Source organism: Ostrea edulis, chromosome 5, assembly GCF_947568905.1.
Source record: "Ostrea edulis chromosome 5, xbOstEdul1.1, whole genome shotgun sequence".
Classification (NCBI taxonomy): Eukaryota; Metazoa; Mollusca; class Bivalvia; order Ostreida; family Ostreidae; genus Ostrea; species Ostrea edulis.
In genome coordinates, this window is record NC_079168.1 from 24,169,988 (window position 1) to 24,182,535 (window position 12,548).

At 37.2% G+C, this 12,548-nt stretch overlaps 1 protein-coding gene across 5 annotated transcripts in view; it reads left to right on the plus strand.

Moving 5' to 3' along the window:
• LOC125652698 (probable E3 ubiquitin-protein ligase HERC1) overlaps positions 1–12,548 on the plus strand; it is a 68,561-nt gene that overhangs the window by 19,058 nt on the left and 36,955 nt on the right. For all 5 annotated transcript variants that reach the window (XR_008803107.1, XR_008803106.1, XM_048882056.2 and 2 more), the window contains exons 26-39: positions 1,147–1,409; positions 1,645–1,833; positions 2,764–2,884; positions 3,922–4,162; positions 4,282–4,385; positions 5,102–5,251; positions 5,451–5,557; positions 5,863–6,168; positions 6,314–6,553; positions 6,948–7,031; positions 8,186–8,399; positions 8,729–8,943; positions 9,193–9,356; positions 11,772–12,387. Coding sequence is in view for 3 of the 5 variants with exons in the window: in XM_048882056.2 (XP_048738013.2) it covers positions 1,147–1,409; positions 1,645–1,833; positions 2,764–2,884; positions 3,922–4,162; positions 4,282–4,385; positions 5,102–5,251; positions 5,451–5,557; positions 5,863–6,168; positions 6,314–6,553; positions 6,948–7,031; positions 8,186–8,399; positions 8,729–8,943; positions 9,193–9,356; positions 11,772–12,387 (3,014 nt within the window). In the remaining 2 variants the exon portion in view is untranslated. The remainder of the gene's footprint in view (positions 1–1,146; positions 1,410–1,644; positions 1,834–2,763; positions 2,885–3,921; positions 4,163–4,281; positions 4,386–5,101; positions 5,252–5,450; positions 5,558–5,862; positions 6,169–6,313; positions 6,554–6,947; positions 7,032–8,185; positions 8,400–8,728; positions 8,944–9,192; positions 9,357–11,771; positions 12,388–12,548) is intronic.

Sequence of the window (12,548 nt, forward strand, 5' to 3'; positions counted from 1 at the left end):
ATAACGAAGTGGTAATCATTAGTGGTAATTATAATGAAGTGGTAATCATTAGTGGTACTTATAACGAAGAAGTAATCATTAGTGGTAATTATAACAAAGAAGTAATCATTAGTGGTAATTATAATGAAGTGGTAATCATTAGTGGTAATTATAATGAAGAGGTAATCATTAGTGGTAATTATAACAAAGAAGTAATCATTAGTGGTAATTATAACGAAGAGGTAATCATTAGTGGTACTTATAACGAAGAGGTAATCATTAGTGGTAATTATAACGAAGTGGTAATCATTAGTGGTACTTATAACGAAGAGGTAATCATTAGTGGTACTTATAACAAAGAGGTAATCATTAGTGGTAATTATAACAAAGAAGTAATCATTAGTGGTAATTATAACAAAGAGGTAATCATTAGTGGTACTTATAACAAAGAAGTAATCATTAGTGGTACTTATAACGAGGAGGTAATCATTAGTGGTGGCACTTATGTAATACTGACAGATTGTACATTTAGGTAAAATCTGTTCATACTGTGGAATCATTTTAATTTGTGGGGGCCAATATTTGTCGGTAAGCAAAATTTTGCTGGTTCGTGGGGACTTAATTTCGTGGGTAAGCGATACGATGTCACTAGGAGAGATTACTCTACTTGGTTTAAAAAAAAATGTTTGAGGACACATAAATTCGTGGGTAAGAGCGACCCCCGGAATCCATGAATATCAATCCCCCACGAACAATGAGGATTCCACAGTATCTCAGATCGTCTTCATGCTTACTCATACAATTAGTTGATACTGTGTGTGTACTTTGTTTGGAGGGATCTATAATTTAGCAGCTTGGTACTGGTACAAGAATGCTATTTTCTGATTTAGAGGGATCTATAATTTAGTACCTTGGTACTGATACAAGAATGCTATTTCATGATTGTGTTGAAATATGTTTATTCATTTAATACTATGCATGACAAAAAATACTAACTCATAATTACACCAACTCGTGCATCAGCTCAGAATTAGCTACATATTAGATTCACTTAGGCTCATGTAACTACACATAGTGTATGTGTTTATATACAGGTACAGAGATGTGTGCTTGAATTTGACTTAGATTTATAGTTAAATGTGAAGACAATCTTTTTTGTTTCCATAGATACAAATGTGGCTTCCCTGCAGAGAGTGAAAGAAATGCTACGTCGCCTCAGGTGGCAGCAGGAGCGTTCAACAGTCCCACAATGCCACCACAAATCTCACAGCATAAAGACGTTTGTACAACAGATAGCATCAGATCTGTGTAAGTTTGTGTGTGGTGAGAAGGCTGGTAACCAATCACACAGTCAGGAGTCGTCATTCAGCTGGGAAGTGGAACCCCGAGAAATGGCATTAGCGTTGGATGATCAACAGAAAAAGGCGGAGGTACATGTAATGTGTCATTTTGTTCTTGCTGGTTCATGTGAAAGCTTGATGAAAAAAGAAATCTTTTTACATGCACATTTACATGTATATGTAATTCATCAAATTGTGAATGTAAAAGTAGTCAGATAGTCTTGTATATACATGTATGCAGGTATTTGTATTTATATCATGCATTTTTAAAAAATATTTCATTCACTTTGAGAAAACTTAATGCTAAGATGTACCTGTCGTTTAGTCTCGGTTGAGGGCATTAAATCAAATAAAAGAACTGCTGTCTACAAACTCTACCAAAAGTGAGACAGAGAGGACTCCAACACCATCCACCTTACTGAGCTCTGCCCATGTGCAGCTGATGATGGGATGTTTCAGCTTCGGTAACACTAAAGATATAGCTCTCCAGAGTACTCAACTGTATCATTATCAGGTATTGTTAAAATTTAGTACTCAACTGTATCATCAGGCTACGTGGTCATAAACTTCGACGAAGTCTCACTTTTCCATTATACATGAACATTATTTGTTCCTTTTATAAAACTGAGACTTGAGAAAAGTGATCTCTAAGTTTTATGGCCTCTGAGCCAGGTATTTTGAAAATTTAGTACCCAGCTGTATCTATCAGGTATCATGAAAACTTTAGTACTCAACTGTATTATTGTGTCGCCTGCGTTACGCAGTGGCGACATATAGGGATCACTATCCGTCGTCTTGCGTCGTCGTCTGGCGGCGTCGTCGTCACAAAAAATTTCTGTCACAGTTTTCTCAAGAACCACATGGGGCAACTCCCTGATATTTGGCACAGAGCATCACTGTGGCCAACTGTATTGTGTAAGACATTTTCGAATCTGTCGCTTATCAACTTCCTGTTTGCCGGGACTTAGAATTTTTTACAGCAAAAAAATTTCTGTCACAGTTTTCTCAAGAACCACATGGGGCAACTCCCTGATATTTGGCACAGAGCATCACTGTGGCCAACTGTATTGTGTAAGACATTTTCGAATCTGTCGCTTATCAACTTCCTGTTTAGTGACAAAAACCATTTCAATAATTTACTTTTTCAACATTATACGTGATATATTACATATAGAATGAACTAGCAGGCGACACATGCCTTCCGGGGAAGACTTAATACTGCGTTATTAGGAATCAAATAAAAATGTAGTAGTCATCTTCATCAATGTCGGGTATCATTAAGAATTTTAGTTCTTTACTATCATTATCAGGAATTTGAAAAAATAACAAATTTTCGGGGGGACAGACCCTGTGGTTTAAATGATTTCAATTAAGACATCAACAGAAGGTTAACTTTGCCATGTTTGCTGATTGATCTTGCTACAGTGTATAAATTTGTTTCCAGGATGAAATCCGAGCCGCGAAGACCGAGGTACAACAGGACATCCAGCTGACCGTGCACCAGATTTACGAATTGTTGGTTTCAGCGCTGATAGAAACGGACAAGTGTATCAACATAGATATAGGTCATTATTTTAACGTTTTTATTTGATGATTTTCATACATACAGTACATGTACCAGAGGTTCATGTTAAATGAGAGAAGTTTTGCCTCTGTTAATTATACCCCCCGAACGAAGTTCTGGGGGGTATATAGAAATCACTCTGTCTGTCTGTCCGTCCGTCCATCCGTCTGTCTGTGCAGATTCGTGTCTGGGCCATAACTTCTTTGTTCTTTGACTTAGGCATACCATATTTGGCACACAGGTAGATCACCATGAGACGATGTGTCGAGTACCTTCATGACCTATATATGACCTAGACCCTTGACCTCAAGGTCAAAATTAAAGGTTTTTTACAATGGATTCGTGTCCGGGCCATAACTTCTTTGTTCTTTGACATAGGCATACCATATTTGACACATGAGTGTATCACCATAAGACGATGTATCATGTACCTTCATGACCTCCATATGACCTTGACCTCAAGGTCAAAATTAAAGGTTTTTACAATGGATTCGTGTCAGGGCCATGACTTCTTTGTTCTTTGACATAGGCATATCATATTTGACACATGAGTGTATCACCATGAGACGATGTGTCGAGTACCTTCATGACCTGTATATGACCTTGAACTTTTACCTCAAGGTCAAAATTGATTATAGGGTTTTGACATCGTCATACCATAAGACATGAGTGTATCACCATGAGACTATGTGTCATGTACATTCATGACCTCTTTATGACCTTGACCTTTGATCTCAAGGTCAAAATTTTAGGTTTATGCCGTGGATTTGTGTTCGGACTATATCTTCCATTTTCTTCTACAAAGGCATACCATATTTTTACACTCAGGAAAGAGGTAATTTATACCTATTAACAACACCCTTTGGGAGATTGGGGTAAGTGGGGGTATTCTTAGTGAGCATTGCTCACAGTACATCTTGTTAAACTTAACAAGAGATTCATGGTAAATGAGAGAAGTTTTGCCTCTGTTAAGCATTAACCAGAGATTCAGGGTAAATGAGAAAAGTTTGTTAATTATCACTTTGTCTTGATTTGCAGGAGAGTCCAAGAAGCTGCTGCTGTGGACAATATTTTCCCTGACAATGAAGTATGGACCCTCGGACATCTCTCTCGCCGTGTCGTGTGGTCTTCTACCCCTACTGTTTAAACTGACTCTGGGGAATTCCAAACTGACCTACCTGATTCCGGTGCCAAAGAGGAATCTGACAGCCTCACAGTTTGACATGATTCTTCAGTGTTCCAGTAGTAACCTGCTTAATCTCATTACTCTGACCTCAGGGTAAATGCTCATCACATTGTCTGTAATTAATGCTCATTAACAGTGATTTGTTCATACATGAATGTGTAAGTAAGTTTATAAGATATTGAAGTTAATGGTGGGTGATGTATGCATTTCAGAGCTTACTGTAATAAGCTAGGAAGTGGGGTAGTCCAAAGTATTGTAGATCTTCTGTGGAATCAGCTTACTCACATCTGGTCCATCGGGAATTCCTCTCATCAGGGTAAGGCTAAATATAGAAATTCTTCTCATCAAGGTAAGGCTAAATATAGAAATTCCTCTCATCAAGGTAAGGATAATTTATAGAAATTCCTCTCATCAAGGTAAGGCTAAATATAGAAATTCCTCTCATCAAGGTAAGGTTAAATATAGAAATTCTTCTCAACAAGGTAAGGCTAAATATATAAATTCCTCTCATCAAGATAACTTTAAGGCTATTTATATGGGAATTCCTCTCGTCAAGGTAAGTCTAAATATAGAAATTCCTCTCATCAAGGTAAGGATAATTTATAGAAATTCCTCTCATCAAGATAACTTTAACGCTATGTATATGGGAATTCCTCTCGTCAAGGTACGGCTAAATATAGAAAATCCTCTCATCAAGATAACATTAATGCTATATATATATGGGAATTCTTCTCATCAAGGTGAGGCTAAATATAGAAATTCCTTTCATCAAGGTGAAGCTAAATATAGAAATTCCTCTCATCAAGGTGAGGCTAAATATAGAAATTCCTCTCATACGTACTGTACATTTAATTGTTACACTACAGATCAAAATGAATATAGAATTATTTGTACTTGTACATTTCATATTGTAATGTACAAATAAATGTACATGTATTATGATAGGTATGATGTACATGTATATTGATCTGTAAATGGAATTTTTGTCTTGCATGGATAAAACAGCAAAACTTTTGTTTTGATTCTCTATAGAAATCCAGGACGATGGATGGCAGTCCTCATTAGGGAATTTTCTGCTGTTTCTGAAGAGAGTGGCCGTAGCACCTGCCATTCAAAGACACCTGACGTCCAGAAAGTGGGTGTCCAGAATACTGACCATGACGGGACAATTTGATGAATCAGGTAGTCAGTTCACCAAGTACTTTTGATAAGTAGATATTAGTCAGATGAAGTATGGTTAGAATGAGAAGATTGAACTTATGGTGTCATGCCTGATAATTGTCTTCTATCTTGGTAACATGTCCTTTAGCAATATGTACATATTTCTTATTGTTGATTTTGTAGTTGGTGAAAAAAAAGTTTCTTTAAATGTACATTTTAGGTAGCATCATTCTGAGCAACATGAGATCCAGGCTGATTGCTTTCAGTGTGTTAGAGATGATTCTCAGTTCCTGCGGGAAAGATACCAATCTGAATTATATACAAGAGGTACGTGTATCATAAAAGTGATTATTTTCTAATGTAAATGTGAACCCGAATTACATACAAGAGGTACAGTACATGTATTGTAAAAGGGATTATTTATAAATGTAAATGTGAACCTGAATTATGTACAAGAGGTACATTTCATTTATTGTAAATGTGATTATTTACAAATGCAAGTGTAGGAGAAATTTATGCATAGTCTAATTACACAGTGAAGTAATAGACTTGGGAAATTCTTACACTCATATAGTGTAAGATATGTGCAAAAGTAGATCATTTTTGATCAATCCAACTTTCGATTTTGTTAGGTTGTTGAAGACCTCTTCCAATGTCTGGCAGACAACATGTGGAAAATCCCACAACAATTAGAACTGCAAAAAGCGCAGGAAAAGAAGTGCAGACTGAAATGGAGGCTCTCCGTGGGAACAGAGTTTAACATAGACAAAGAAACGGACTCCACAGAGACAAAGATCATGATGCAAAATGCCACGTTTGATACAGACAAGTGTTTGAACTGTACGGCAGAGAGTCCACAGGTGTTGGTACATTCGACCTCGGGGAAGGGTTACGGACTAGGGTCCACAGCAATGGTGTCTGGGTGTTACAAATGGAAGGTATGACAAAATGCCAATAAATCTTCTGGATACAGGGAAATTAGATACGAGGATGAATTAGATATGCTAAAAGGGATACATAAAAATTAAAGCCATTCATACGGTTCATTAATTGCAATTTACAGTTTATTCCATTATTTTACAGATTTTAGTAGTGAAAGAAAATAAAGGCAACGAGGGTACATGTGTAGGCATTTCTAAATGGCCAATTCGAGACTACACCCACCGGACCACCACAGACATGTGGTTGTACAGGGCCTACAGTGGTAACTTGTATCATGGAGGGGAGCAGGCTATGGCCCTCAATGGGTTCACGCAGGGGGACTTCATCACAGTGGTGCTGGACATGGATGCCAAGACATTGTCCTTCGGAAAGAATGGAGAGGTTTGTGAATTAAAATGTTCTTCATTTGACAAAGAACCGTATAAGTGGAATTTTTAGCGAGAAACAAATTTAGCAATTTTTCCATAGAAATTGGTAGATATACATGTATATTTTATAGCGAGAGCTAATTTTAGCAACTTTTATGATTCCAGGAAAGATACAGTAACTATTTCCTCCGATATGAAATAAATTGTTAATGATATTCAATTTTACCAATCTTATCACTTTCGCTAATAATGCCAAAGTGAAATCCTCTCTAAAAATTCTGCTTAATACGGTTTTAATCATTATATAAATAATTTGTAAGGAATAATCAGGTCTAAAGATGATGTGTTTCTATGGATCTTTGATGTGTTGTAGCACTGTGTACTTTATTGTTGGATTTCTTGTGTAGGACCCGAGAATAGCATTTGAAGACATCGATGCCTCTGAGCTGTATCCCTGTGTGATGTTTTACAGCGGAACTCCAGGAGAAAAGGTCAGATCTCATTCTACTCTGATCTTACTGTTTCACATGTAGTTACAGTAATTGTATGCAACATTCAGGACAGTTTAATGGACTTCTGAACAGTCAGTTTAATGGACTTCTGGACAGTCAGTTTAATGGACTTCTGGACAGTCAGTTTAATGGACTTCTGGACAGACAATTTAATGGACTTCTGGACAGTCAGTTTAATGGACTTCTGGACAGTCAGTTTTATGGCCTTCTGGACTGTCAGTTTAATGGCCTTCTGGACAGTCAGTTTAATGGACTTCTGGACAGACAATTTAATGGACTTCTGGACAGTCAGTTTAATGGACTTCTGGACAGTCAGTTTTATGGCCTTCTGGACTGTCAGTTTAATGGCCTTCTGGACAGTCAGTTTAATGGACTTCTGGACAGTCAGTTTAATGGACTTCTGGTCAGTCAGTTTAATGGACTTCTGGACAGTCAGTTTAATGGACTTCTGGTCAATCAGTTTAATGGACTTCCGGACAGACAGTTTAATGGACTTCCGGACAGTCAGTTTAATGGCCTTCCGGACTGTCAGTTTAATGGACTTCTGGACTGTCAGTTTAATGGACTTCTGGACAGTCAGTTTAATGGACTTTTGGACAGTCAGTTTAATGGCCTTCTGGACTGTCAATTTAATGGACTTCTGGACAGTCAGTTTAATGGACTTCTGGACTGTCAGTTTAATGGACTTCTGGACTGTCAGTTTAATGGCCTTCTGGACTGTCAGTTTAATGGACTTCTGGACAGCCAGTTTAATGGACTTCTGGACAGTCAGTTTAATGGACTTCCTGACAATCAGTTTAATGGACTTCTGGTCAGTTTAATGGACTTCCTGACAATCAATTTAATGGACTTCCTGACAATCAGTTTAAGGGACTTCTGGTCAGTTTAATGGACTTCTGGACAGTCAGTGTAATGGACTTCTAGTCGGACTTCCTGACAATCAGTTTAATGGACTTCTGAATAATCAGTTAAATGGAGTTCTGTGTTAGATTAGTGAAGACTGTAGTAGACTTTGGTATTAGAATAATAGTTATAGTGTTGAACAGACTGACAGTGTATGTAATGGAGATGGAATGATGACAAAAGTTTGCTGTTATGTAATCAATATGCTAATTTGCAATGTACAAATGTAGGTCAAGATGACTGACATGCAGATCTGTGAGGGAAACAAAGAGTTACTACCAGGTGACCCCCTGTGTGCCCCTGTGACCTCCGCAGTAATGGAGGCCAACATCAGCATGGTGAGGCGACTTCACCAGAATGAGACGTGGGGACCCTCGATAAACAGGAAGATCATTGATCAACTGACCAAAATCAAGGATCTGGAGAAATCGCATAAGCTTGATGGTAAAGTTTGATTGTATGGAAGTTAACAATTTGCTTGGTCAATTAAATATTGCTAGATATTTCTAGTTGATGCAGTTGTTTTGCTGGGAGAATTACAAATAAGATTGTACTTTTCATAAAAGATTCTGAAATAGAAATATTTGAAATCCTTTGATTCTTGATACTTTTAATGTGAAGTTGTCTTTTCAAGTTAAACTGAATTTTTTTAAGGATTTGTAATTTCCAAATTTGACGCTATTGATTTTGTAGTAAGTAAATTTTACATTGTATGTATAGTTTTTTTTGGTGAATTCTTTGGCTTGTGTGAAACTTTCATTGTGTGTAATCAGATGTTGCCCAGAGTTCTGACTCTAAAGAAAACAAGAAGAAAGAAGAAGAGGTCTCGAAGTCACAGAATGAAACATTGGACATTTCCGCTCAAGAGAACGAAAAGACTCTAGGTATGAAAGACGAGAAAAAAGAGGAATCTCAGAGTGAAGAGCGAGATGAAGATAGGACTGTGGACTACACCGATGAAGAAACTGTTAAAACGCTGTGTTCACAGGTTAGTGGGTGTTAAAATGCTGTGTTCACAGGTTAGTGGGTGTTAAAACGCTGTGTTCACAGGTTAGTGGGTGTTAAAATGCTGTGTTCACAGGTTAGTGGGTGTTAAAACGCTGTGTTCACAGGTTAGTGGGTGTAAAATCCCTGTGTTCGCTGGTCAGTGGTTGTTAGTGGGTGTTAAAATACTATGTTTTCAGTACTCACATTACACATGTACACTGTAGTTCAGATCTGAAACATTGTGTTTTAGGTGTGGCCTAGCTTGGTTCTCATCGGTGGACTTGACCCCGGGCTGAGGGTAGGAGGAAGTTGTAAACACAAGACAACATCAAAGAAGGGGACGCTAATGGGCGTGTCCAGAGAAGGGTCAGCGACGGTCAAAGTCCACTGGGACGACGGGGATAGTACAGTCAGGTGAGTGGGTTTATACAAGGCACAAATAACGTGAATTAATTTCAGTACTGTAGCATTAATCATTTCACCTGATGTGGTAGATTACTGTAGAATTAATCATTTCACCTGATGTCATAGATTACTGTAGAATTAATCATTTCACCTGATGTGGTAGATTACTGTAGCATTAATCATTTCACCTGATGTCATAGATTACTGTAGCATTAATCATTTCACCTGAGATTACTGTAGCATTAATCATTTCACCTGATGTCATAGATTACTGTAGCATTAATCATTTCACCTGAGATTACTGTAGCATTAATCATTTCACCTGATGTCATAGATTACTGTAGAATTAATCATTTCACCTGATGTCATAGATTATTGTAGCATTAATCATTTCACCTGATGTCATAGATTACTGTAGCATTAATCATTTCACCTGAGATTACTGTAGCATTAATCATTTCACCTGATGTCATAGATTACTGTAGAATTAATCATTTCACCTGATGTCATAGATTACTGTAGAATTAATCATTTCACCTGATGTCATAGATTATTGTAGCATTAATCATTTCACCTGATGTCATAGATTACTGTAGAATTAATCATTTCACCTGATGTCATAGATTACTGTAGCATTAAACATTTCACCTGATGTCTTAGATTACTGTAGCATTAATCATTTCACCTGATGTCATAGATTACTGTTAGCATTAATCATTTCACCTGATGTCATAGATTACTGTAGAATTAATCATTTCACCTGATGTCATAGATTACTGTAGAATTAATCATTTCACCTGATGTCATACATTATTGTAGCATTAATCATTTCACCTGATGTCATAGATTACTGTAGCATTAATCATTTCACCTGATGTCGTAGATTACTGAAGCATTACTCATTTCACCTGATGTCATAGATTACTGTAGCATTAATCATTTCACCTGATGTCATAGATTATTGTAGCATTAATCATTTCACCTGATGTCATAGATTACTGTAGCATTAATCATTTCACCTGATGTCATAGATTACAGTAGCATTAATGATTTCCCTGATGTCATAGATTACTGTAGAATTAATCATTTCACCTGATGTCGTAGATTACTGTAGCATTAATCATTTCACCTGACGTCATAAATTCAAAAACTGATTTTCAATGAATTTTAAATGCTTTTCATCCAGGAAATTGAATCCCCACAAACATGCGTAATTTTTCTCAAACCCACATCAGTTTTGATTGCTCAAAAATAGGTGATTCTGCAGTATTTATTGTATATAGTTGTAGATATATGCAGTATTTGTATGTCGTATTGGGATTTTATGATTTATTCATGACATTCAAACTAAGGCTGTCTCTCAATGCTGGGTTTATTGTAGTCACTGTGATGTTGATTTTATGATTATGACATTCAAACTAAGGCTGTCTCTCAATGCTGGGTTTATTGTAGTGATGTGTTGTTGATTTTATGATTATGACATTCAAACTAAGGCTGTCTCTCAATGCTGGGTTTATTGTAGTGATGTGTTGTTGATTTTATGATTATGACATTCAAACTAAGGCTGTCTCTCAATGCTGGGTTTATTGTAGTGATGTGTTCTTGATTTTATGATTATGACATTCAAACTAAGGCTGTCTCTCAATGCTGGGTTTATTGTAGTGATGTGTTGTTGATTTTATGATTATGACATTCAAACTAAGGCTGTCTCTCAATGCTGGGTTTATTGTAATGATGTGATGTTGATTATGACATTCAAACTAAGGCTGTCTCTCAATGCTGGGTTTATTGTAGTGATGTGTTGTTGATTTTATGATTATGACATTCATACTAAGGCTGTCTCTCAATGCTGGGTTTATTGTAGTGATGTGTTGTTGATTTTATGATTATGACATTCATACTAAGGCTGTCTCTCAATGCTGGGTTTATTGTAGTGATGTGTTGTTGATTTTATGATTATGACATTCAAACTAAGGCTGTCTCTCAATGCTGGGTTTATTGTAGTGATGTGATGTTGATTTTATGATTATGACATTCAAACTAAGGCTGTCTCTCAATGCTGGGTTTATTGTAGTGATGTGTTGTTGATTTTATGATTATGACATTCATACTAAGGCTGTCTCTCAATGCTGGGTTTATTGTAGTGATGTGATGTTGATTTTATGATTATGACATTCATACTAAGGCTGTCTCTCAATGCTGGGTTTATTGTAGTGATGTGTTGTTGATTTTATGATTATGACATTCAAACTAAGGCTGTCTCTCAATGCTGGGTTTATTGTAGTGATGTGATGTTGATTTTATGATTATGACATTCAAACTAAGGCTGTCTCTCAATGCTGGGTTTATTGTAGTGATGTGTTGTTGATTTTATGATTATGACATTCATACTAAGGCTGTCTCTCAATGCTGGGTTTATTGTAGTGATGTGTTGTTGAGCAAAATAGATCCCCTAGAACCTGAGCCTTTCCTGGCCAACAGTTTAAGTGGTCTCACGGCTGCACATCTGGAATCTGTGATGAAACTTGCCTGTTTGACAGAGGACACACCTCCAGCATTTGCCAATCTTTATTCCAATAAAATCAACAGCAAACTTCAGTCGGCAAAACAGGCTGAGCTAGACAGTTCTAGAGAAACGGATGTTTTGATGAAAAAGCTGGATGAGGATATAGCTCGGGTTCTAGAGCAAGAGCAGTCCTCATGTGTAGGAGTGGACCACAATGCAGATAAGAAAGTTATCAAGGCCCCTCTTGTTCAGTTGGAGACTTTTGACCTTGACAGTACGGAGGACACAGCTAGCAGTACATCCTCTGTGACCTCTCCAAGATTCCCGGATTTGCCAGGATTGGATATGAACCAACAAGTCAGACCAGACCCCTCTCTGCTGGAAGCCTCAGATATTAGTCAGGGTAATGCTGCGATAAGTGATGACAGCATTTCAGTGCAGCAGACTGGTATTAAATCTGATGAACCAGAATCTGACAACGTGACAGAGGGATCTCCACCGGAAGAAGAGGAGGAACCACTTACTGACTTCCAAGTAAGTCTGACTCCTGTAGTAACAAGAACATTTCAATTGATTATTACTGCATATAGGCATATTCCTCAGGAATGATTAAAACTTCTGAAATACTGAATTCATTACTGAAGAACGCATTGATAAACATCAGTAATATATTCCCTTTTGGCGTGTCCCATTCA